Here is a 25,490-nt window from a genome sequence, read left to right as displayed (position 1 = left end):
AAAGACTACTGATGTTTGGAAGCTCTTAAAACTTCTCTGGTTACTAAGATGTTCAGTAAGATTTATTTGTTTACGCAAGTTAAATATTACTGAGAAAGGTAAGATAGCAAATGCAAAAAATACACCTATTACACGGCATTATGGAATCCACATCTGCACTCTTCACTCATATTACTGAGTAACTTCCTCTCCTCTTCCTCCCCCCTCTTTTTTTTTTTTTTTTTTTAATATGGTAAAACAATTCATCCAAGTTAGAGCAGAGAACAGCCGAAGCAGCCCACACACATATGTAGTAGGCTTAAATTCTTTGGAAGACTCTGCTGTTCAAGCTTTCCTTTTATTTATCCAAAATGGCACAAGCAAAAGATGTTATAGAAAAAAACTTGACAGAATGCTTGGGGAGGAGGAAGGGATGGTCATTTTCATAAGGAGAGTACTTTCAAACAACCTAGTGTCATTTTTATGTTTGCACAACACAACAGGTACAGTAGAGGATACCACATACTGACAGATAACAGGACCTCCTACCTCGACTTCATCCTCTCATGCATTCTCCCATGCTGGATACATTGTTGGTCCAATTCATCATTCCGTTTCTGCATCTTCTCCAATCTGCCATGAAGATACTCTTTTTCCTGACTAAGCTGGTTGACTTCAGATCTACAGAAGTAAAACACAGTGATGATGGATGTTGTCAGATTTCATCCTGCAGTGTGCCATCAATATGTGGCTTCAGCATTTATAAAATTTCATACATGTATATGTAATGCATAAACAGGCTATTACTAGAACTTACAGAAACAAAACACTGTTTCAAATAATCTTAAAACAGAAGAACATGAAGCTGAAGGGTATCTAGCAAATATGCCAATGGCAATCACTCAGCCATAGGTTGGCTATGCTAATTTCAGCCTAATTTAAACAGGCACATCATTTGGCATTATGTGTTGATGTTAAAGAAGATTAATAAATGTAAATTCATACTTGTTAAGCAAGAATTTGGCCAGCATTTTAAAAACATATTTCAAGTTCTTTATTAATAAATGCTAACACCTAATTTAAAAAATGACGACTAAAAACTTACTCAACCTTTACTTCACTGTCCAGGTTGAACTCTCAATAGTGGTAATGTTTTAGCAACTTCATTAACCTATTATGTTTAAAATACCATTACACAGATTGAAAAAAACACACCAAACACATTAAAAGGAAACTGAATAAAGCCTAAAGAAATAAGAAACAAATTGTAAAGGCACACCCTAATGTACACACAACTCAGCACAGCCTTTGAGAAAATCAGTCACTTCTAGCAATTCTTATTCCTCACGGGTGAGCAAAGACACCAGATCCATGAATGACCTGGGACTGCCACTTGCTACATCTCTAACCATCAGCTCATGGAGAAACAGTCACGAGCTGTTTCTTAATATCAGGAAAAGATCTCAGATTAAATTGTGATAAAATATACATTATGCACTTGTACAGTTTAACTCTTTGGAAAAGGTTAATGAGAACATGTCAGAATCTGCTATACCATCAGAAAGTAAGAATCAAAAGCAAGCAAATTTGTTTTACGGCATCTGCCACTCCAGATCTTGAGGTTAAAAAGCTTCAGAGATATCTTTAAATCATAAACTTAAATATGCTGCAGCTACAGCAGAAAGATACTTTACCTTCCTGGCTGTTACAGAATGCAACAATAACTGACATTCTGAGAAATACAACAAAGTTCAGGGGGTAAGGAATACTCCCTCCTCCCTCAAAAACATGTTACACTGACAAGTCAGATCTGGAAATGACAACATAATCTTTTCATGTTTAAATAGAGAACAATACACAATATCATCTGTGAATCTAAAAGAATTTAGCATGGTAAACTTTGCAAGAAGACTGTATGTAATTGAATTCAGACAGGGACTTACAGCTCTATTAAGGAACACCACTGACAAATACACCAGAATTGTGCTGACCTATTTGTACACCAAACCCAAATGCGCAAGAGTTTCCTGGACAGGTACAGAACAGTGGGCATAAAATAACAGTATTTGCCATGTGGAAATACTGTAAATTATCATGTTTTTCGGGTTTCCCAACTGAAGGATTCTCTTGTTTTTCTCTATTTATATGTGGCCATCTCATTCACGGAAACAGCAGAGACAACTTTCAAGGTGATAAAAATCTCAGTTTTAAAAGTCATCTCCAGCCCACGTGAAGGTACCTGAATTCTTTCTGGAAAGATCAAGACATTCAAATAAACCAATATGCAACTGAAAATTATAATTAATGTAACTAAAGAAAGTACTGAAATCATTGAAAACACAAGTAGCATTATCACTAATCTCTAAAACACAGCTCTAAATGCTTGATGCTTTGAACAATGTTATTGTTGTTCTCTTCTCCTAAAATATCTTTTTTTGTTACAGTTGAACCCCACAAAAAAAAAAAATCATTTCAGTTAAAATATTATTTATACAATGTCCCTTGCAAACAAACATCTAAGTGTCTGACCAAAACCCCAAAACTACACACCAAAAAAAAAATCCCACAGCCCTAACTGTAATAATCCTCTACTGAACATGACAGCACATTTATATTAGAAGCAGCAATTCCACCCTGCCAGGGGTAGGACTAGGTCTACATAGATGCTTCTGAGTCACTCTGCTCCCAAGCTGTCACAGCGGGGCGGGGTAGGGTGGTGGTGCAGGAGGTGGCAAGCAGGTGCCAACGTACACAGTCTTGAACTTCAGGATAGCCCACGTGTAACACTGGGGACAAAGAGACATTAGAAAAATGGATGCATTAAGCATTACGCCTGATGGAGCCAAACCAGCTAAAGGGCACAGCATGCACATGCTGACGTTGCTCCACAATGTTGCTCTGTGGAGCAAATAGTAAGCCATGGTGGACTTCGTAGAAACTGAAGCATGCAGATGTTTGGAGTGTGGCCATCTGAGCTGAACTCTGCCTGGAGTTATGCTGCTGCACACTCAGGCTGGCCCCACATGTCATACAGTCGTGTTAATACACCTGGGTGAACCGATAAGACTCAAAAACCTGTATGAAATCAATATTATTTTGAAACTGCACACAGTAAAGCTACAATGCCACGTGAAAGTGAAAATGTACAATGAACGCTTTTAAGTAGATGGGTAATAGATTTTGTTAAATCTCAATTATCTTTCACTGTATCAAAAATAATTCATGATGACCAGGGAGAGGAGCAGGGCAAGAAGAAAACCCCCTTTACACATCTGGATCCACTCAACTACCAAGAAAGCCTCAATTTCTATTTAAAAACAAATTTAAGTATTTATCCACTACCCTTGCTGGAAGAATCCTAGGAAAAGAACCTGGTTGCTCCAAAATATTCAAACACTGAAGGCAAAGAACCAGCAACTGTTGAATTGTGACTATTTATACAAAGTCAGCCTTAGGATATTTTTAGGATGAGCCGATTTTCGAACACTGAAGTGGCAATGCTGCTTTTGCTCCTCTGAATTACCTTTTGCATCTCAGTGCTTTTTAAGCACTGCATTCTCCTGCTCTTAAAACGAATTGTTTACTTGTACAGCAATGAAATACACACTCTAAAATATTTTCTGCTGACACAGAACTGTTTCATATAATTTTAATGACTGATCCTTCAGACAGACTGTTTCACATCTTTGTGCGGCTACCTTCAACAAACATTTCACTCCTGCTATTGAGTGCAATGACAGCAGTCAACCAAACATGCAGAAAAATAGTTCAGCCGGGTGTGTGTTCTTTACTTCAATTAAACTCACACAGTTGGATGCCTACCGTTGCCAAACCAGTAATATAATTTATACATTATAGTCCAAACAGTAAAACTACACTAAAAGTCATTTAACAATATTTATAACACCATAAAATACAGTGTTAAAATATATGAACTGCAATATGTACCAAAATTATAAAATTTGTTTCTCATCATCAGTGATTAAAACCAGGATCATTGCTCTAGCTTCAATACTCACAACCCTGGTGACAGATTAGAATTCAAATCTTAATGATCAATTTACAATTAACAAGATAGAAGTGAAACAAATTAAACCAACCATTATATATAACGAGACCCAATGGACTCCCATTGTTCCCCTTAATTACAAAACGCAAATCACAAATACACAGTGGGTAGTGTTAAGCATTAATCTACAACCTAGAAACTCAGACAGTGACAATCAGAGAAAAAAAAAAAACGAACAAAATAACAGAGAAGAAATCAACAAAGGACTATATTTTTAAACAAGCCTATGCATACAAAAATCTTCACAGACACTATCTTCCTTCTGCGCAGCTTGAGGGGTTTATAATTTGTCTGACATTGTCTTTCTGAAGCTGTTCTAATCCTGGGTAGAGGCTAGCTCACAAAAACGGTTCCATCTTAGATCCAAACAAGAAAACTTCAGTTTAGATTTCTGAGGAAACGTATTAAGTACATCTGTGATTCAGAGCCATCCTACTGAAATTGTGCAAATATGTAGTTGCCACAGATAAATTTGAAATGCCTCTTATTACAAATGGGGCCTCTACTTCCTATCATTTTCTGTGAGCTTACTCTTGCATCTGTTACTAAAAAACCTTGAATGTTTTACCACGGTACTGCTTATATACAGTTATATCTTAGCCCCATGGAAACTAAGGCACAAAGATGTTTAGAAATGTAGGAAGAATCCAGGTCCAAAATTCAGTTTATGATAAATCCATAAACACTGGGAAAAACATGGAAACATATTTTCCAGTGCAGTAAGTTATAAAATCTTCCAAAAAATTTTTTTTTTTTTTTTATAGAAGACAAAACTGTCCCAGAATTGTGGATTTACACTGTATCTAGTGACAATGAGCACAAAGATTGCCTTTCAGAGTGATGCTACTGAAAGATATAAACTGATCATGCATTTAAAATCCGGCAGAAGTAATTTTCTGCATCCAATCTCCTGATTACGTTGCTTTCTGAAGCCATCTATTAGTTTAGCGCTTTCTACCATCTCCATCCAGTTCCACCTTACTGTTCCCCTTTTCACATGCTTTCTTTGTCCCCGCCTATATCTCCATTCTTGTTTCTGACTGCAGCAGCTCCCACTCCAGTGAAGGCAAGCTCAAGCTATTTTAGGGCAACTTCTCAGAACTGCTTTCATACATTCTTCCATACTGTTTCTTGTGCAAAATATACCACTTTCTGGAGATCCAAGAGGGCTCCTTTTCCCTTTTTCGGGTTCTTGACATAGTCAGCTAATGCTGCTAGGTGGAGAAACACTTGGCAATCTCTGGTATTTATTTTCAGAGAATAATGTGTTTTCACAGTATGTTTTCTGTCTTTCCTTCATCCTTTTACAGTTACTAGTCTGTGACTGTGAGCTCTAGCAACAAAGTCTGTGTGCATTTTTATTGCTGGAATAATAATATGATTTGAATCTATTTAGATTTTGTATTACTTTAGCAGAGGAGCTCTGCTTTTTCAGAAGAAAAATTTTGTTTGCTTCTCTCTCAAGTACCCATCACAACATTTGCAAGGCAAGATTGCTTAAATTTCCTCAAGTTTCTCATTTCTTCCCCAAACACTCTGGATGGGATTCATCTCCCAACTTCAGCCACTTAACAGCTAGTCAACACTTTATATTCAGTGAAAAGTAGGATGGGCAGTGGAGGCAGTACCTGTGGGAAGCATCATATATTTTTTTATATGCATATATATGCCATCTACTTATATCATTCCCCTTTGACCATTCCTGGAAACAGGATGCTGGGATAAGTGAGCTCTCTCCCTGAGTGAGAGTTGCCCCTGCTATGTTACCTCAACAGGATGATTAAATCCGCCCAACAGAAGAAGAAGAATGCTATCTTGGAAAGCAGTTTTATCTTTGCCAAGTGTTTTCCTTACTTCACATAAACCAGCAAGATGAATCCTACCCTTAATTACCAAATTCACTTTGCATGAAATTTACAGAAGTTTCAGAATGCCAGCTCACAACTTAAGTCCTGTTTGCTACTCTAAATATCAACCCTGCAGAACCTTTAAGAGATTATTTTCATCCTGAGAAGCATCAAGTCAAATTATTACTAGCATAGAACTATAAAATTCATCATGATTTTGTTTTTGAAAGAAGATAGTCCAGTCCTACAGCTCTTAAATAGATACCTTCATACTTCTGCATGCATTTAAACTACTTATTGCTTCCAGGTTTTGTTCTATTCCTGAAATTTTAATGGCTTTGCATTTAGACCTGCTATTGATTTTAACAAGATCACCACATAACAAGTGGCGTCAGAATCAGAGCTTCAATGACAAGCAATTTTGACGACAATTATTTCAGAGATAATTATTCAGTGTGTAGTATTATGAATGGAGCTTTAAGTAAATAATTAAGCCAACTGACTACAGTTTTGAGAACTTCAAATATTTAGTATTTTTCATATAATTTCAGATAAACTCAAATTATAGCTCTGTAACAATTTTCCACTTTTCATATTAAGAATAGTAACATCAGGAAGAAAGCAGTATCTAATTTTTACACTGGAATTGTTAAGAAATTTGAAGTAATAGCTAGAAACAATCTGAAGAGCAGAAAATGAGAATTACTGTGGATAAAAATCCATCCATGTTTCTGAAGTGGCACGTATTGTACTGAGATGATGTGTAATACCTGGGACAAAATGAACAATAACAACAACAACAACAACAAAAAGGCACGTGTCTTAATAATACAAAGATGTACTAACCTGTATTTTTCTGACATTTGTTCCAACTTCCTTGCCAACATACAGCATTCTTCCTTTAATTTTGCTATGAATGTATTCTGGGAGGCCAGCAATGAATCCAGCTCATTTACTAGAAATTAAAATTATAAAACTAGAAATTTATTTTACACAGATATAAATTTATAGATATTTTAGAAACAATTTTTTTATATATATTTTTAATTTCTTTCTTCTAGATCCTTCTGGTTCTGGTATGTCTTTTAAACTTCAGCTACTTGGACATGGAATAATGACATCATCATTCACTAAATAAAGGCTCTATGTCAGAATAAGCTAACCTAAAATGATGTTGCCACTGAATTAGGTCTATGAGAAGAATCACCTTAAAGACAACATATCTAATCTGGTGGTTTTTCTTTTAAACTGCAAGTTCATTGACATTTCAGTGAGAAATAAAATTGGCAAGCTACGCCTTCGCAGGCTTTTGCTTGCTCAACTGGTGCAGAGGATACACTGGCAACCCAAACATTCACACTGTAGACTCATCTTATCCTCTCTTTAAAAAAAACAAAGCTTTTGTATTTACTGCCCTGTTTTTACTGATTAATCTATTTTTTCCTCTATAATGCTATGATACAGACTTATTGTTTGGTGAAAGTTGCAGTGAAACCATTTTATAAATTAATTTTCAGTCACTATCACGTTGGGCTGCACCAAATCTCATGACCCAGAAATTAAGCATCTCCCTACATTCAAAAGGAAGATATAGCAGAACTATGTTTCTTGATTTCTGCTTTTAAAATCAGAGAAAGACAACTGTAACCCAGATCCCTCGTATGTGTGTAGGGTCATAATGCACAAGGGTTTCTTTACATACATAATAAATGTCTATCATTTTCAACTCCTTACTAGAGATATATAAAAACAAACTCAGCCTCAATGTTTTGTTTTTGTATACTGGGACAATTTATGCACCAGGATGGTAAATTGTACATCTCTTGTACAAAATTATACTTGGTCATATGCAGAAGTGTTGGCTAGAGTAGGGAAAAAATATTCTGAGAGCCTCTTTCCTTTTCCTACTGTGTAGACAGCAACCATAATGTAGCTGTTTGAACTCCCTGAACATGCAGAAAGGTCCTCTAATATTATGATAATGCTGCAAAAAAGGCAGAAAAAATCAGATGGCAAATGTAAATGTGCCCGCTACCTCAGGTATCATCTGACACTGCTTAGGATTAATACAGGCCATATCATTTTTCTAACCATATTGCAGGACTGGTGGGTAAAAAAAAAAAAAAAAAAAAGTTATTTTATTAAATATATCAATGTATCATGTTTCATAAGAGTGAAGCTCCTCTTCCTTTCCATGCCCAGGGGTTAGAGATTTCCTTTCTAAAAATTTATTTTATTGTTTATAATATGCATCTTTATTAATATTGTTATGATATTTCACAATAACAAAAGGCTTTTTTTGTTTGTTTGGAAAATCCATTTTGTTTCCAGATTACAGGTTAGAAGATAAGGATCAGGTAAGTCAATGCAATGAAGTCTCCTATCATGAGAACCTGAAGTATGCAAGGGATTAAACATCTTTCTTCTAGATTGGCGAGCGGGGTGGGGGGGCACATGGTAATGCTAAAAATGTTTGAGGCTGCAAAGATTAAATAAAGGAACATATCAATTTGGAGCCAGTGAATTACATCCAGCTGCGACAGTGAATTAAGAACCGATTAATGGCTAAAGCTTTTCTCCAGTTTGGATGCCGAAGCAAACTCATTAAGCTTTTAGAGTAGCTATAATGTGTGTACTGTGGGAACTGTTCAATGCTATTCAGGAGACTTTAACTGTAAGCTCAGAGCATTTCCCGCAGAGCTTCTGATGCTATTTTCTTTATATAACATGTGTGCCTGAAAATCCAGCCAAAAACAAGCCCTTTGTTTTTCTACTTTGTTGTGGTCTCTCTCAGCTTTACGTTTCTTGAACACAGGTAAATAAACTCATAATCCAGATGGTGCAACAGATGTGAGAGCAGCACTCTGAAATCAACAGACAGTGGGCAATACTTTCCATTTTCTCTTTTAAACGCTAACTAATATGTAATTCGGAATCTCCGGTGTAGTTAGCATCTGCTCCCTTCGGCCAGCCAAAGGTTACAGGTGTTCCTGATGTCATTTCACAGTAAGGCGTGGGCCTGGCTTGTGAGTGAGTGCCCAGGCTCTAATCTTTCCCTACCACCTACCAGTTTTCTCATGCTGGGCCTCCATTTGCTGCATCTTCTGTGTCAGCTCCTGCTCTCTTTGCTGGGCCTGAAGGGCTCGGGCCTTTGCTTCGTTGCTAATGCTTTGCTGAATGCTCTCTTTCTCCAATCTATTTATTAAAAGAAAAAAAAAAAAGAAAAAAAAAGAAGAAAAAAAATCATATACTGCAGAGGATAAATTAAAAAGGCAAAGCAGATAATTCAATTATTAATAACAATGAAAAAAATTAATCTGACCAAGCTTTACACATTACACATTCCCTCTCACTTCTGGTTATATAAACTGACCTTTCTCTTACAATGTCAAACGTTCTCCAGAGACTAGTAGGAAACAGATAAAAAAAAAATCATCTATTTTCTGAGCAAATCTTAGCCTTTCAAACACAAATACAATTTTATTTTTAAAAATTTTTAAAGACAAGTTCTTTTTAATAAGGAAGTTCCTCAACATCCACTTTGCACAGAACAGATGATTTGCATTTTCTTTTAAATGCTATTTATTTAATTCTGTGCTGAAGCTCAGGGACCTGACCCCGAGATGGACGGGTTCCCAGTGAACCAGCAGGAGATAAGTCAATGGGAGCGATTGCCACAGTGCTCATAATACAGCTACTCTGAAAGCTTAATGAGTTTTCTTAAGCAACCAAACAAGTTTTAACTATTAATTTATGTAAATAGGAGATGAATACATCCATTACAATAGAGGAGGCTGTGAGTACAACAGAGGCCCAGCCCCTTGTGGTTCTGCTCACTGGGTTGCACAGGAAGGTCTAAAGCCCAGTACTATTATTGAAGTACGCAGGCAAGAGAGCAATTTACTTGACCAGATATGCAAGATGGGGCAATCTACTCCTGAGGCAAAACAAATGCTAGACAACCACACTCCATTGAAGCATTTTATTTAATGCAAGCCAAGCAAAAACAGCATGGAAAATAAAAACCCAAGAAGATATATGCATATAAATTAGAAAGGGTCCTAAACTGCAAATTCTTATCTAAAATATTCACGACCTTTGGGAAAGTCATCTGGTGCACACCAGGATCCAGATTCAAAATTTCAGTGAGCTCCCAGACATGAGGATTGATTTCTAGATTTCAAATAACAGTCATGCACACACTTTTCTACTGAAACTACATTTAATAGCTTGGGATAGGTTTCAGTAAAGTCTTCTTTATTGAAAAGAAGCTTTCTTCAATAAAGCATATTGTTTTATTCTAGGGATAGTACCTATTTCAGGGGACTACAAAACAGAACACGGGCATAGATCATGTAAGGATAAAGCCACATCTCATGTGGTTGCTGCGCTTAACCTTTGGATTGGTGCCTAATAACCCATCCGAGATATTGCAATATCTCAGCATGACACACACAATGTTAAATCTTCTCTCTTAAATTTACCCCAAAGCAATACAAATGGTGGGTCACATTACACTAATTCCTGGTCCTGATGTTGCAAGCCCTACCTTAGGCAAAACTCCCTTTGAAATCACAGGCAGTCTTTTCTGAGGTAAGACTCAGAATGATTTGACACAAAGAATACATTTTGGTAGCAAGAATATCACCGTGTTAAGGGAACAAAGCACTTTTTTGAGATAATTTCTTACACTGAACTGCACTTTATTACATAATTCTCAGAATTACTTCATAACCATAGCAGGGCTATTCTAAGGAGCAATGCTTGCGCCATTTCCTAAGTATAAGCTCCAAATATGGAAAGCATTACTGTGAAGAATCTTTCCATATTGGTTGGGAACCAGTCTACTTAAACCCCTTCCAGAGATCTTTTACCTTCAGAGAGTTGTTGAAAGCGCTGGACTGCTCAAAAAAGTCCCACACCAGCACTTAACACATCCCCCAGGCACTTCCAGCTAAAGAAAGCAGCAGTAGCACAGTATTTGACTTAATAGTGTCTCACATGAGATGGAGGAGTGCTGTTGGGTGCTGGGCTGGCACCTGGCAAACAGCTGGCTGCCTTGCATTCCTGGGGGAGCCTTCAGCATGCTCAAGCTACCAAGGCAAGCCAGTAAAGGGCCATTCCTCTTTGCTAAGGTCCCTTCTATCAAACGTATGCTAACAGGCAAGTTCAAAATAAACAGAGGACCTGCTGCCACCAGAAACACTCTTGCTAAGGAAGGGGCTCCATCAAAAAAAGCTGCTCACCTATGCTATTTACCCTACAAAGCCAATTAATGGGAGCTCAGAAACCACGGATGCCTGGTGAGTTCCCTGTGTCTGAAGTGTACATGGGGTGGGTGAAAATAGATGACTTTATACAGTGGATAAAAGCTCAACTACAAGACTAGGAAAATACATGTAAGTCTTAGGCAGAAGGGTAGCTGACTAGTCTTGATCTTAGCACCCACAAAAATACTGGGATTCAGACACAAAGAGGGCCACATAAAGAACAGTATCTGAAATGCCTACAGCTGCCAAGGAACAAAAAAGTTCTCCTGGAGCCAAAGATGTCTAAACTGAGTGGCAGGTCTTTCACCTACAACTTGAGTTGACACCTTCTCTGCTCTTTAATCTCTCTGCCTTCCTACAGAAAATTTCCCCAACACATTTTACATATACAGAGACAGAAACCAACGCAAAGCATGCAAAAAAACCACACAGAAAAACCCCCACAAAAACCCCAGGCCATGGATAAAACATGCAGAAAGCCACCAGAGAGATTTCAGGAGCTACTGGTAACATTCCTGCTACAACCAGAAAACATTCTGTGAGAGTTTTAGAAGGTTTGACACTGGCTGTTTATTTGCAATTACTCTGAAATGTGAAAAAAGTGGAGATTGATTTAAGAAAAGCTATGGATTGTAGACAAAAGGAAACCCCTCCAGTGTTAATGTTAAAATATAAGGAGCTTCCTCCTACAAAAACTCACAAATTTCTCATATTGGCTAAAGGAAAGCACACAGGCAGTGCAAAGCAGAGTGACAACAGCCTAATTTTAATGACACAGGTAAAACCTGAATCAGAAACAACAGCTAAAGAGTAATTGTACCAGAACTTTTTAGAGCATCAGTTATAGGTATCAAAAAGGGGGACAGAGTATAGCAGCCTGTTCTCTACTGGAATGCAAACACTGAATCAAAATCTGAGACCGTAACAAAAATTAGAGTTCTTTCACATCATATCCATTGCAACACACCAAAGAAATGCCTATGTGATGGAATTGACCATAACACTGATCAGCTTTACTAAAAGAGAAGCACTGAACTCATGGAAATTTTCATTTTTGGGCAGAAGCATTCAGAGACTCATTCCCTCAGAAGCACACTCAAGCTCTCCTTGAGGCCTGTTTTGAAGAGCAAGTTTTTCACAGAGATTTTAGTTCTAAACACTGATTGTTTTGAGCCTGTGTTATAGCTGTCAAGAGCAGCCTACTCCATTAACTTGTTCACATATCTCAATGAATGGGAGACAGGTTTGTAGTGAAAGCTACTCTTTCTAAATATTTTTGACAAAATAATAGTGATAACAATAACAATAATAATAATACAGACACAGTAAACTGTAGCTTGTAGCACAGGAAAAACAAAATGGCTATCATCTGCAAATCTTAAAAAAAAAAGTCCTTGCTGAAAATAAAGTGAAAATTCACCTTGACCTCGAAGCTAACAGAAAACTATGCTGAGTGAATTTGAGCCAACAAATTTAGTAAAAAACCAAACAACCCAAACAACAAAACCCAAACACCTTTCCTACCACTAATTAAAAACTGGATCATCAATCCATTTCAATAGGAGACTACTCCTGCTAAATGGCTTCATAGTAAAGAAAAAGGAAGGATGTAAAGACTAACAATGTGAAAGCTATATTTGACATAATACCTCATTGATTTTTGACTGTAAAAGAAGGGAAGAGCTTCAAGTGATAAAACATTGATTTTCACTACACAGTTCAATGGGAGGTACTTCTGCAAGTCTTTTTGCTTTGTAACAGTAAAAACACAAAATGAAAAAAATACAGGATGAGTCTCAGTGTCAAATTAGGCCTCTGACTGGAGGTTGCCAGTAAGTCTCCTGACAAAACAACAATGACGTGAAGCAACCATGCTTCCTATATATTGACTATTTGATTGTTCCATGAGATCAACATGTGGCATTCTGTAAAAAGCTAATGGACCCATTAGTAAGGACTATGAACTTAATTGGACAAATTAAAATACTGTAGCAATTATCTCAGTTCAGTTGCACACAAAAGGTTATCATATCCTTATATTTGACATCTTCATTTCTCGTTAATGCTAGTTTGAAATGTAATTACAAGTTATTTTAGGCTTACATATATACCTACTTTAAACTGGACTTCACATATTATTGAGGAGTAGTTGGCATTTAGCATTCCAAATATTTGGAGGGATCCGAACCAAAAAAAGATTGTTGGCCTAAATAATGACTAGTCCTCGAACTCGTGACCAACACTCACACTTGGGCAGCAAGAGGACCAGCTGACCCTCAGCAATTGAGCACAGACCTCTTTTGTAAATAACAGGTAGCCAAGTGGGCCAAGCACTGTGAACTACTGAACAATAAATCACCTCAGAAACAGCAACACTCGTCTGAGGGCTCCCTCAGCTTTTCCAGAGGCCACTTACTTTCTCTGCCAGTACTTCTGAAAATAAAGATGCAGCATAAACTTCTCTATACCAAAATGAAAAATGTTTTTGAGAAGGTACTCAAGCACTTAATTCACAGTATATTTAACAAAATCTGTCCTGAGGGCACTCAAATCAATTAGAAAATTTGGGAAGATAGGACTTAAAACCCTATGTGTATTAGAAACCCTACAGATTTTAGCCAATAGCTTTGGGTAGAAAGGCTCAGCAATGTTTTATGCAGTCTACTTTGCAAGCTTTCATGACGTAGAACCAGTGGACTGTCCATTACAAGCAGCTTTCTGAACCACCTTCTCATAGGTTATTTTATATTATTCTATCAGCTACATGTGTCAAGGGAAGAATAGAAAACCAGATTATATCCTTGCTCTTCTCTCATGCTACAGGGGAAAAACACCAAAACATGCAGCATTGTGCAAAGCACAAAAAAACCTCACTTGAAAAAAGAGGTCACAATACCTACCCTGTACTGCAAGGGGAAACATCAGAAAAACGTGTGCAAGCTCTTAGGGAACACTTACAGACCTCTTACTGTTTTGCAGAAAGCATTCAAATACCACAATGATAGAGTTCATAAAAGAAAGTATATAGAATAAGATCATATGTTAGGTCAGAACACTTCACAAATTTCTTCCCTCTGTCCTCCTTCATAAGCATGTCATACACAGAAGGATAAGAGTTTGTTTGTTTTCAGGTCAGCAGACAAGCCTAAAGATTGGTCTGCAGATATGGAAAAAAAAGAAATGCATTTTACCAAGAAGTCATTCTCCCCAGGAATGGTCTTAAATCATTTTCTCTATTAATTCAGAAGTCCTACAAAACCGTTTTCAGACCTGCCTTTTAATTAATCTGCACCGCAGTATCCTGTTTGGGTATTTATAAAGGAGAATGCATTTACAGAGTTCTACCTTATGCTATCTGAAGTCTTAACATTTTCAAACATTTAGGTAAGGAAATACACTATGTAAGACCCCAAATTCTGCAGGCAAATCACTAAATGCTGGTTTTAAGTGTAGCTATGATTCAAAATTATTCATTTCCACACATTCTAAATTAACAGAGGTCTAGAACATGTACCTTGCTTGTATGTGTGGGACAAATCACTAGTAAGTCTCACGGTCACAGGATTTCTCCCTTTCTCTTAAGTCAGGTTTCCTTTGTAATGCCTATTTTCATCTAATAGGTCCTTGTTAATACCTCGGATTGATATGACTAAGGACAGTTTCTCTTATAAAACCCTGTAGATTTTTTTTGCCACCCGATTTTATGTAATACTGGTTCTGACTACTTCAGTGCATGTGCAAATCCACCACAGCATGTTTGGACTGGATGGATTTTATGGCTCATGGTGCTTTTACAGGGCAGAAGGAGAGGCAAGAAACGAATGTTCTTATGTCAAAAGAAAAAGAAAAAAAGGAAAAGAACATGTGCATGCTTATGCAAGAATTATGCAGAAACACTTTTTAAAAGTGTCATGACCAGGTAATTTCTTTAAACCTCTCCAAGTTGCTGAAAAATTGCCCTTCCTGTATCTCATTGTGGGAGTTACCCACTGCGCTGCTCTTTAGGTCTGTTTCTGGGAGCTGACCGGATGCTGATTCTGGAGCCGGCTGCCAGGTCTTCTCAGCAGAAAGCTCAAGTTTCTGGAAACTGCCCCAGCCAGCACACTGTGTCTGGTGAGCTGCAGCACGATCTACATTCGCACCATCAAATATTCCAGAGACCTAATTATTAATTTAGTTGGTAGAGTTGTCAATTGTTAGGGATGCAAGCACTCTTAATTGTTAGAATTGAGGCTTCAAAAAATAATTTTTAGTTTTTGTTTTTACAGTATAAGGTGCCCAGTTACATTAGATAAGAGATACAAAGAGTTTCCTACAATAGTGAAATGTCAGAGTAACTATGTGAAGCAGAAGCTACTACAAGCAATTAGAAAAGTTACATAATGGTCAAGCAAAGTGGTGAAGAATTAAGCACTCAAATGGATTAAGCTATTTAAATACAGATCTGGAAAGACAGAAGATGCTACAGAAAAAACTTTAAAGTAGAAATACCTTTAAAGCATGTTAATGAACTGACCAAACGTAAGGTTTTACTACCCTACTTGAGATAAAAGACTGAAGAGACAGCTCTGCCAGTCCACTGCTACCTCATGAAAACACCTCAATAAACCCCAAACAAATGAAACAAACAAATAAACATACATTAAAACACCACCAACACTAAAACAAACCAAGAGACAATTCTGGGGGAGAAAACATGAAAAGATTAAGCAATGTCCACATTTCTAACTTTATCATGAGACTAACTGCAATTGTTTGACAAATTAGCTTCAAACTATTTTCCCTGCAATGCAAATAATTACCCAACTGTATTCTCACACACTGGGAATCCAAATAATGTCATGTTGGTATACCACATTCAGGTTTTTTCCTGAGAATTTTAATTCTGCTGAAAGGGAAACCACAGTATATGAACTCTTTGTTACCACTGATTTTTTTTTCAGCTTCCTCTATATAGAATCAGCTATTCCACTGGAACCACCTTGTAACTTTTATATATATTTGCACTTTAAATAATATTGTCTACAGAAACAATAAAACACTAAGTCTAAATCCTCCACTTGGCCCTATACACCATAGTTGAGGCATCAGAAGATACTATACATTATAGACAGTGTATGAGATTCCTACTATACTTTTTGAGCCCTTATTGTACTTGAAAACTTTTCAGACTTACCACTACCTGGAGAAATTGATGGGCATGAGAAAGATGAAAACTTAAAAGGGCACAGGAACTGAAAGACAGTGTTACTCCTAGGGAAGTTCAGCTGAGACAAAGAAGCTTGAGAGCACATATATAACTGATGGTATATTCAATCTCCACTTCTATTTACTAGGTCTATGAACAAAAGTAAAGGATTGGATTTCTTGTTTTAAATTCAGCTAAAAAGAAAGAATTTGCAAACACCTACCCTCTAAACATTATTTTATTCTTTTGATTATGCCTTGAAGATCTATACAGAGAACTACCAGTTCCCCAACATAGACAACAACTTCCCGATCTGGATAGTTCTCCGTATACCAAGCCAAGTCACAGCTAAATATTATCATTATTTCCCTGTTAGAGAAGGGGAAAAAAAGCATCTCTAACAGTAGCTAACATTTCATACTAGGTCAACTATACTGACTTAGAACCAAAATCTGGTATTTCTGGTACATCTATATACTGCACCAGCAAGATATGTACCTTGCAAGTAACCACTCATTCTGCAGCGGTTATTGCCATCAGATTGTGAACTATTTGGCTTATAAGCCCCTACAGATACAAACAATTAAGTACTAAATAGAAGTTACATGGGAAGATGCAACATGAGAAGTGGTTTTTGTGAAGCCTTAGTAAGCACTTTACGGTACCATGTCCCTTTCTCTAGAATGTTCTTTCTACCTTCAATCCACAAGACACTTTTGCTAATGGCCAAATGTAGAAATGTTTTCATTCCACAGAAGATTTTTAGAGGCATTTACTCCATGTACACAAAGTTATTTCAATTAGTTTCACTGTATTTAAAATAAAGAAATGAAGGAGTAATTTTCTCAAATTATGGTGATTCTTGAATGTAGCAACAGCAATGCCTTACAAGGCAGCTTCAGGACCAACTTAAGTCAGTCTAAAGAGACATTGCCAACATAGGGTCCAGTCCTCTCTTTTCAGCCTCTTATAATTAGCACCCATGAAACTTCTGCAAGAACAAATTACTCCATTTCAATCTGATTAATGTCCTGGACCACCTGATCATACTGGTGCCTGTCTTCCCGCATCAGCACAAGCAAGGGCCTGGCTGTGGCCAGCCACATATTGCCACTCTAGGGATTTGCTTTTTCAGCAGCAGCACAGACTCAGACCAGCTTTGAACAATTGTAACTCTGTACTTCAAGGCTCAGCTTGCTAATACAGTAAATTCAACTGTCAGGCTCCTACTATTGAATCAAAAAATGATGCAGCTCAATGATGCAGAGACCTGATCTGCTATGAACTCACTCTGCCAATTTAAATTTGTTCAAAGACCCAATGTTTTTGGTACGTTAACTTTGTACCAGTAAGCTTTATGCTGAATCAGGTATCATCTGTCCTACTGCAGCTGGCATCAAGTCAGCATAAACACTGCATTGCATGCTCTAGCTGATTCCAAAGGGTAGTGACTGTGTGCTCACACCTGACCCGGATCAGATCAGCACAGCTGAATGATCCAGTAGATCACAGATGCGCTATGAATGACTGTTCAGCAGCCACCTACATTTTTCACAGGCATTAGGTTTGGACACGTAACTGGTAGTTAAGCTGCCACAGGCCCGATACACTGAAGTTGCTAACTATCCCTAGCTATTGCTGAAGTTAAGGACAGAGAAACAGTTCTCTCTGCCTCCAAAGGACCAAGCCTCACATGAACAGCTTGGGAAGAAGCAGAACAATTTGACAGAACAAAGCATTCTTCAGGATGACAATTTGAAAGACAATATTTGGTTTTGAGGGAATCTGATCTAGGGTAAGCTAGACTTCTCCCCCATCCTACAGCAAGATACCACACATTCCAGCAAACTGACAAACTTGTGACCAAAAGCAAGGAAGATGGGAAATGATGTGCTAGCATTACGGTGTATTTGACCATTGGTGATTTGCTTAGATATTACAGAAACCTCACAGAGAGAGACGTGTCTATCTACACACATATCACAGGAGCTAGGTATGAACAGGTGAGGTACAAAAATCAGAAGGCAGCATTATTTGCTTTTTATTGGTTTTGTCAACTGTGGAATAATTCTTGTGTTATCCCAACTGTAACTGTCTGCACATTAGTATTAGAAATAACGGACAGACAGTGTAACAGTTGAGAGTTTGGATGGGTATTTTTTTGTGGGGGGTCAGGTTGTAAATCTCTCTTCCTTATGCTGTCACGGGTAAGGGAGAAATGTATTTCAATAGCAACTTTGAAACGAAACTCACAAATTACTACCATTATGTTAAGTGCTAGATATCCCACTGTGCAGTTTTGCTTTGTGAATTTTTACCTTCTTCCATGCACACTTTTAGCCACTGATCGCACAGCCTTTCAGTGTTTTCTGCCTTTTCCTTTAAATAAACTGGCTCTGGCTCCTTCCATCTGGTTCCCCTTCCGTCAGCAACCCTGCACCTGTTCACACCTCCTCTCCTGTTGGATTCCACTGAACATTTCCTCCTCTGCCAGGGCTATTCTGGCACTCGCAACCTTTCTGTCATTCAATCCATCTGTCAGAAGTGAACTTTGTTTACCGCAAGCTTCTGCTTTCTTCTTCAAGAAGCAAAGCCCCTCAAGGTCATTGTCAAATGAACTGTCGGTGTGGATTTAAATCCACTTCTGCTAACCAGCAGAAGATGAAGTTCTTTACAGTCCTGTATTTCTGAAGATCGGTTTAGGGTATAGGAGAAATAATACAGAAGCAAAAGAATAGCTTTATTCATCATTTGTTAACTCCAACAGCTAATGTGTTTTTCTTCATAGACATATATCTGTACCTTCTTGCAAAGGCTAGCATAGCCTGAGAGACTTGCAGAGTTATGTAAAAAAGTGGAAAAGGCTAATAAAAAAATACAAATAAAATAATAAAGAAAAGCTTTTGACTCCCATTTTAACACTGTGTAAGAAAGATACTAAAAATGCAAAGAGAAAATGGGAACAGCTGAATAAGTTTACAGTAAAACCTTAAAGCGGCCAACAGCATGCACTGTAAATTATTTCATCTGCAGTATCTTTTGGTTTTTTGTTATTATTTTTTTAAGCTTACCTACTAATGTTTCACAAGCAACACTGTGAAAACAATCAAAACCCTGAGTATTTTTCCTGCCTTTTAAAACACAGACATGCAACTCTTTGTTAAAATACTGCTTTCCACGTTGAGACAAATTGTAAAGAACCTTTGTCAGGGCTGAGGCTAAACTCATATTGTCAACAGGATACTATTTTTAGCAATTCCTGTGCCCATATTTCTTTTCAGGAATATATTTTGATAACCACAAGCTCCTGAATTATTAACTAACCTCCTCAACAGTCTCATTCTTCTAAAATAAGAAATACCTTTCAAATTTCACAGCATACCTTGGGTATCCTTTAAAAAAATAACAAAATCTTACACCAAGATTAAATACAGTACCAAAAAATAAAATACATAGTTTTGTAAGCAATTATAATGAACCACCCATTTTATTACTCTTTTACCAAAAATTAATTTAAAGTAAAGCTTTCTGGGAGCAAATCCAGGAGGTAATCCAATCTCATTAGCAGAAATGCAGTTATACTTATGTTAGGTCTGAATTTGACTCTAATAAAAATTGCATTGACAAATACTGCACAAGTTTAGCTGAATAACAACTTAATACTGATATATGCCTTACAAGGGGATTTGTTTTCTGATGCTATGATCTTCCTCCATTAGAAGGTGAACATGCAGGTTAACAGCACTGGAAATAGAAGAGGAACTCTGGAACAAAAAGCATATGCAGCAGCGTCCCACCTAACTACAGAGAAACTTTTACTCCCCAGTTTGATTTAAGCCCTGCAGAAGGCACCTGAACAGCAAGGGGAAGCTATTCCAGAACAGTTGTTCCCATTTCTACAAAAAACGTAGTCTGATACCACCAGGAACACAGGAGTAACCACCAGTGGCACGCTATGAAGCTTGCCACAGTGCCAGCAGAGACAGGGGAAGGAGGTCAGCCCTGTCAAGTAGCCGAGAGCAGAGGCTGTGCTCATCTGTTCGCTCAGGACAGGCATCTCCCAGCTCACGCTCTCCCCCGGCCAATCACCGGCACAAGGGCGCTGAGCAAGAGGTGAGGAGAGCAGACAGGCAGCCAAAGCTGGCATGCTCGGGTCATTTTTCTTCCTCCCTTCATCCACTCACTACCTTCTGCAGAGATGACAACCTACAGGCTGATGCTTTTCAGTGTCAAGTTCGATAACATCTCCAGATGAGGACCCATTGGGTGGTTCTCTGTGGAGTTTTTTCCAAGGCAAGAATTTCAGGAGCAGAATCTTGCACAGAAGAAAAAAACCCAGCAAACCAACAATCACTGTGACTGCACAAAATAAACAACTCTGAATGCACTTTTAAAAGCTGCCTTGTGCTTTCGAAATTTCTTAAGTTCACAAATACCAAGTGCTGATAGAAATCATATATCTTATTGTAAAAACAAGCTTTCAGATGTACTTGAGAGAAAAACCCTAGAACAAGTCAAAAATAAAGATAAAAATCAGAAACATGTTTTCCAGTAGCATATTCAGCAAAAATCCAGCAGCCTTGAATACGTGTCAAAGATTTTTATGATTAAAAAAAAATTAAAATCATTACCCTGTTGTCATTAGTCACACAAATAGAAAACCTAATTTGAATGAGATCAAAGTAAATATTTGATACACATGCATAAACTTATTACTGTTAGTGCTGAATAATAACTGCTCAAAACAAAGACCTTATAAAGAGGTTTATTTTTTACAGCAGTTACTCTCTTCTGTATTTCGTCTGAATTCACTGCTCGCTCCAAAGCGCTTTAAGTATTGTCACTGCTCCTGAACCACACTCTACATGCAGCAGCAATTTGGCTGCCTCAACACCCTGATGCGACGCACAAGAGATGAAATCATTAGAGAAATTTGATGTGACCAGTTGTGGTTTAAATGCCATGAAGAAAAATTTAGATGAATGCAAGACCAAAATCTAAAAATGTATTCCTGCCTTTTCGTTGAGAAAGTTCCACGGTAGGACAGTTAGTTACATTGTCAACCATGCCTACACTCTTTAAAAACGTTTAAAAAAGGTGATTTATAAAGACTTTTGCATTCAAAATTAATAGACCACTTTGGATTTATTCTACACCACTTCGTTTGTATTTTCTTCCTTCCTTCCCCTTTTAAATTTTATCAAAGGCCCTGACATGTTTGTCCAATCATCTTAAATATGTTTAAATGATTAAATAGAAAGATGTTTAAATAATTGTGTATTATCTTGACACAGAGCATATCAGCTTCGAAATTTCAACAAGGCAGTGCCAGAAGACGACAGAGCCGATTTATTTCAAATCATTCAGTATCAGTCTTCGTAAAGCAGCATATGGTCTTATCATGGCAGGTAAAATATTTTACCTTCTATAACAACGCAGAGCAGCTAATTTATCTACATGCTGTATAATCAGATAAACAATTTCAGCTGCACTATGAAAACCTGTAGGCAAGGGAGAAATTTATCCCCCCCACCACTTTATTGATTTTTTTCCACCTATATATTCATATAGTTGCTAACAATAGAGGTTATTCTTTCTTCCATCCCCTTCTTCAATTATGTTAAAGCAAGGCTTTCTTTTCAGTTGTGGAAATATTTTGTGGTTTCTACAGCTGCAGGACAAAGAACTGAGACGTTTTCACAGAGTTGCTCAGGGAAAAAGGCAAGGGGAAAAAAAGCTTTGCAAGATTCTACTGCAAGTAAAGCAGAGTGAATGACAACTTTCAAAGCTACCACAATCATTTACTAATGTGCTGCTATACCAAATAAGTCTAATTTTTTTTGACAGCACCAAATTAGATTTATTGCAGAAACTGCTGCATAAATAGCATATGGCTATGTTATACCACCTATTTCAAATCCCTGTAATGTTTCTTCCCCTCCCTGCTCAAAATGAATAATTGAGCCAAGCTATAAACCTTCTGCAGACGACAGATATACAAGTTCAAAAAAGCAGATGCAGGAGACGTAGATTTCTTTGTTGAAATCATCTAAAAATAAAAAAAGTATCACATATCCCGATCAAACAAAACCGGGCAGTAATAGGTCAGGTCTCCCTTGCTGCACTTCAGGATTTTATTTCCCCCCTCTCCTTGATAAAAATTTTGCTTTAATTTCTTTTTCAAGCTGACACTCATCAACACGGGGCACGACCTTGTAATCCTCTCGCACATGACTACCGCTTACTCGCACAAGAAATCCTATTGATCTTTACTTCTTACGTGAGTCAAATTATTCATGTGACTCAAGATCAGAAGGCTCGGACCTCCATTCATTCCTCACGAGCTCTCAATTCTGAAGAGGGAAGTGCCTCCTCTGAGCAAAAATAAAACATCAGAAAACTGGTTTCATTCATCGGAGGGGCCCAACCCTGTGGGAAGGTGCTGACCTACAGCTCTCCCCCTTTCAACGGGAATAAAATTTTCTTATCGATTTGCTGGATCAGTCTCCGGACCCACGTGCTTCTGTGTTTCTGTCACTCGCCAGATTCTGCCTTCGCCACGCCGCTACAATAAAATACGGAAACACGTAACCTTATCACGCGATGGGACCGAGAGCAAAGGCAGGTATTTTTGAGGCAGCAAGGGGCACAGTACACCTAGGTGGGCTGCGCTGAGAGCCCAGCGGGCCGCACAGGGAGCTCAGTGGTCGGTCGGTGCCTCCCCTCTCCCCTAACCCAGGGCAAGGTCCGCCGCACGCCTCCAAAGTTTGTGCGGCTGCCGCACGGGAAAGACGTTACAAGGTCTTCTCTCCGGCCGACGGGCACACCACTGCACACATCATGGAAGGCTGCGGCTACCCCGCCGCTTGCCTCTCGGTGGTCAGTCCTCCCAGCTGCCCTATCCGTTACTGTCTGATTAGCTCTGCGAAGGAGCCCCTCCCCGGCCAGCTTTCCCCGCCATCTGTTCCACACGCGATGGCTGCCGCCCAGCAGCCTCGCGCTGCCCTCCTACCTGGCACCCGGCTCCCGGCCTTACCCCAAAGTGCTAACACAGGTTCTCGCTGCTGGCAGAGTCAGGATTTCATTACTACTACTTTGACAAGTGCAGGGTTGTTTGTAATTTCTCTTTTATCCTGATTTTGATTGTACAACCACCTCCCACTGATTCAGTTTGCTTCAGTTTTGTTGCTCACAGATTTTACTCTCCACATTAATCTCCCTCTGGCATGTTACTGCATCTGTTCCCTTTTTTATTATTAATTTTCAAATTCCCACCATTTTTGACAAAAAGGAGGTAATCTACACTCTGCTTCTGCCCATTTCATTTTCTTTAATTTGGAAGATAAGTATGAAAGCGTGCCAAAGAAGTTAATTCTCCGTTAACAGTTTATTTTCTGGCATCCCGATGCCTTTGTATATGAAAAACAGATAGAAATAAATGTTGACTGAATCACAACAACATAGTTGCAACCATCCCTAAATTTAATGAAAAGTAAACATATCAAGCAGAATCTAAAAAGTTTATTAGTTATCAGAGTTGTCTCATGTTATCACTCCTTCCTGCATTTTAAAATAATAGTTTTGTACAAGATGAGCAGAATATAAAAAATTAGAAATCAGTTGCTGCTTACACTTCATTTCTGCTTCTCCCCCTGCCCCAATCCCCGTTTAAGGGTTACTGGTCCTTTCATCAGTCAGTCAGTCTGAGAATATAAAACTTATCTCAGTCATTTAATATTAGTAACAGCATTTCTTTGAATATTACCTCCTTTCCAGCATAGATTGTGGACTAATTCTCATGCTAAAACTGTTAGAAAAAGCACAAGGTAAGGTGCTCCTAAATAATAGATCCTACTAGAAAAAACCCAACAGATAATATTGAGTACGGTGCAACTCCCAAGAAAGCTATGCATAACCACCTTCTATAAATCAAGAAGTTAGTTTATATTTGATTATTCAATAGTCTAGCTTAAATAGGAAAATCGCTGTTTGAGGCATACTACAGTTATAACAAGGAGCGTTAATGACGACATATAGCACAACAGCAAAGCTTCAGTGACTAAATAATACCACAGGAACCCAGAGGTGGAATGATACATTTATGTGCTTTATTTATTATACATGTAATATAAATTGGCCTTAATAGAGTCATTGAAACTAGGAAGAAGGGCAGATGCACAGTAGGAAGGCTACAGCACTGCTGAAGCCCACTGTACTCACCAAATGCCACTTTCTTAGGAGATGTCGTTTTTGAGAGATTATACCATTTTCAAAAGTAAAGGAGAAAAGAAATGTCACATAAAAGAGAAACATCTGAAGAACTACAACACCCACTGGCCACACCGTAATACCACGCTGAATCCCCATTTTACTCTCGTGAAGAATACAGGGTAACTTAGTGGGTCACCTGAACCTGGAAGGATGAGTTCTTCTATGTTTAGCAATTTCTCCCCACCTACAAGCTGACATTCAAACACTTCTTTGAATGTTTTGTCAAAACAAGCAATAAAAATTAAATTAAATTAAATGTGCTTCAACTCCACTCAATTACATCTCCCAGCAAATTTTCTATGACGTTTCAGTCAAAAATATCTTGCGTCATCTTCCTGCCTCCGTGACTGAGGGAATGCAGGATGTCGCAGAAGTACTTCAATTTTGAAGTTCAATTCCCTCACTTCTTAAAACTTATTTAACTGCTTTTGTATACACAAACTGGAACTACATCTGACTGACAAAACAGTAAAGATTTTTAACAATGATTCTGTTATACAAGAATAATGAAACATTTTATTTAATTAAATAACACGCTAAGATCTGGGCAAGTTGTTAACATCTTGTATCTTTTATGTGATCTTTTCCACTAGCATACTGACATGATTTTTAACGATTATTTTCTCACAAACTAAGAAAAATAGATCTGAATGTTTTCTACCCTGAAGAATGGATTCAGATTCATTAGCCAGACCCAAACTTGCCCAAGTAACAGCAATTGTGTTCAGAAGTAATTTCCTAAGATTCTCCAACTCTGGCAAGTTGAATACAACTACGGAGCTGAAAATAGGGTACAAGAAAGAAATATTTTCAAGAAGCATGGTCAAGTCTCATAGCATAGTGACATCTGCAAAGTTACATGAGTG

At 37.9% G+C, this 25,490-nt stretch overlaps 1 protein-coding gene across 1 annotated transcript in view; it reads right to left on the bottom strand.

The window, feature by feature from the left end:
• Window positions 1–25,490, bottom strand: part of SDCCAG8 (SHH signaling and ciliogenesis regulator SDCCAG8) — a gene marked incomplete at its 5' end in the record, with an annotated part of 109,136 nt that overhangs the window by 41,688 nt on the left and 41,958 nt on the right. The window contains 3 exons of the mRNA XM_084261782.1: window positions 529–660; window positions 6,742–6,850; window positions 8,963–9,090. Of these exons, the coding sequence (XP_084117908.1) occupies window positions 529–660; window positions 6,742–6,850; window positions 8,963–9,090 (369 nt within the window). The remainder of the gene's footprint in view (window positions 1–528; window positions 661–6,741; window positions 6,851–8,962; window positions 9,091–25,490) is intronic.

This window comes from Gallinula chloropus (assembly GCF_964237585.1).
Source record: "Gallinula chloropus genome assembly, chromosome: 3".
NCBI classification, from domain to species: Eukaryota; Metazoa; Chordata; class Aves; order Gruiformes; family Rallidae; genus Gallinula; species Gallinula chloropus.
This window is presented reverse-complemented; position numbering and strand designations above follow the sequence as displayed.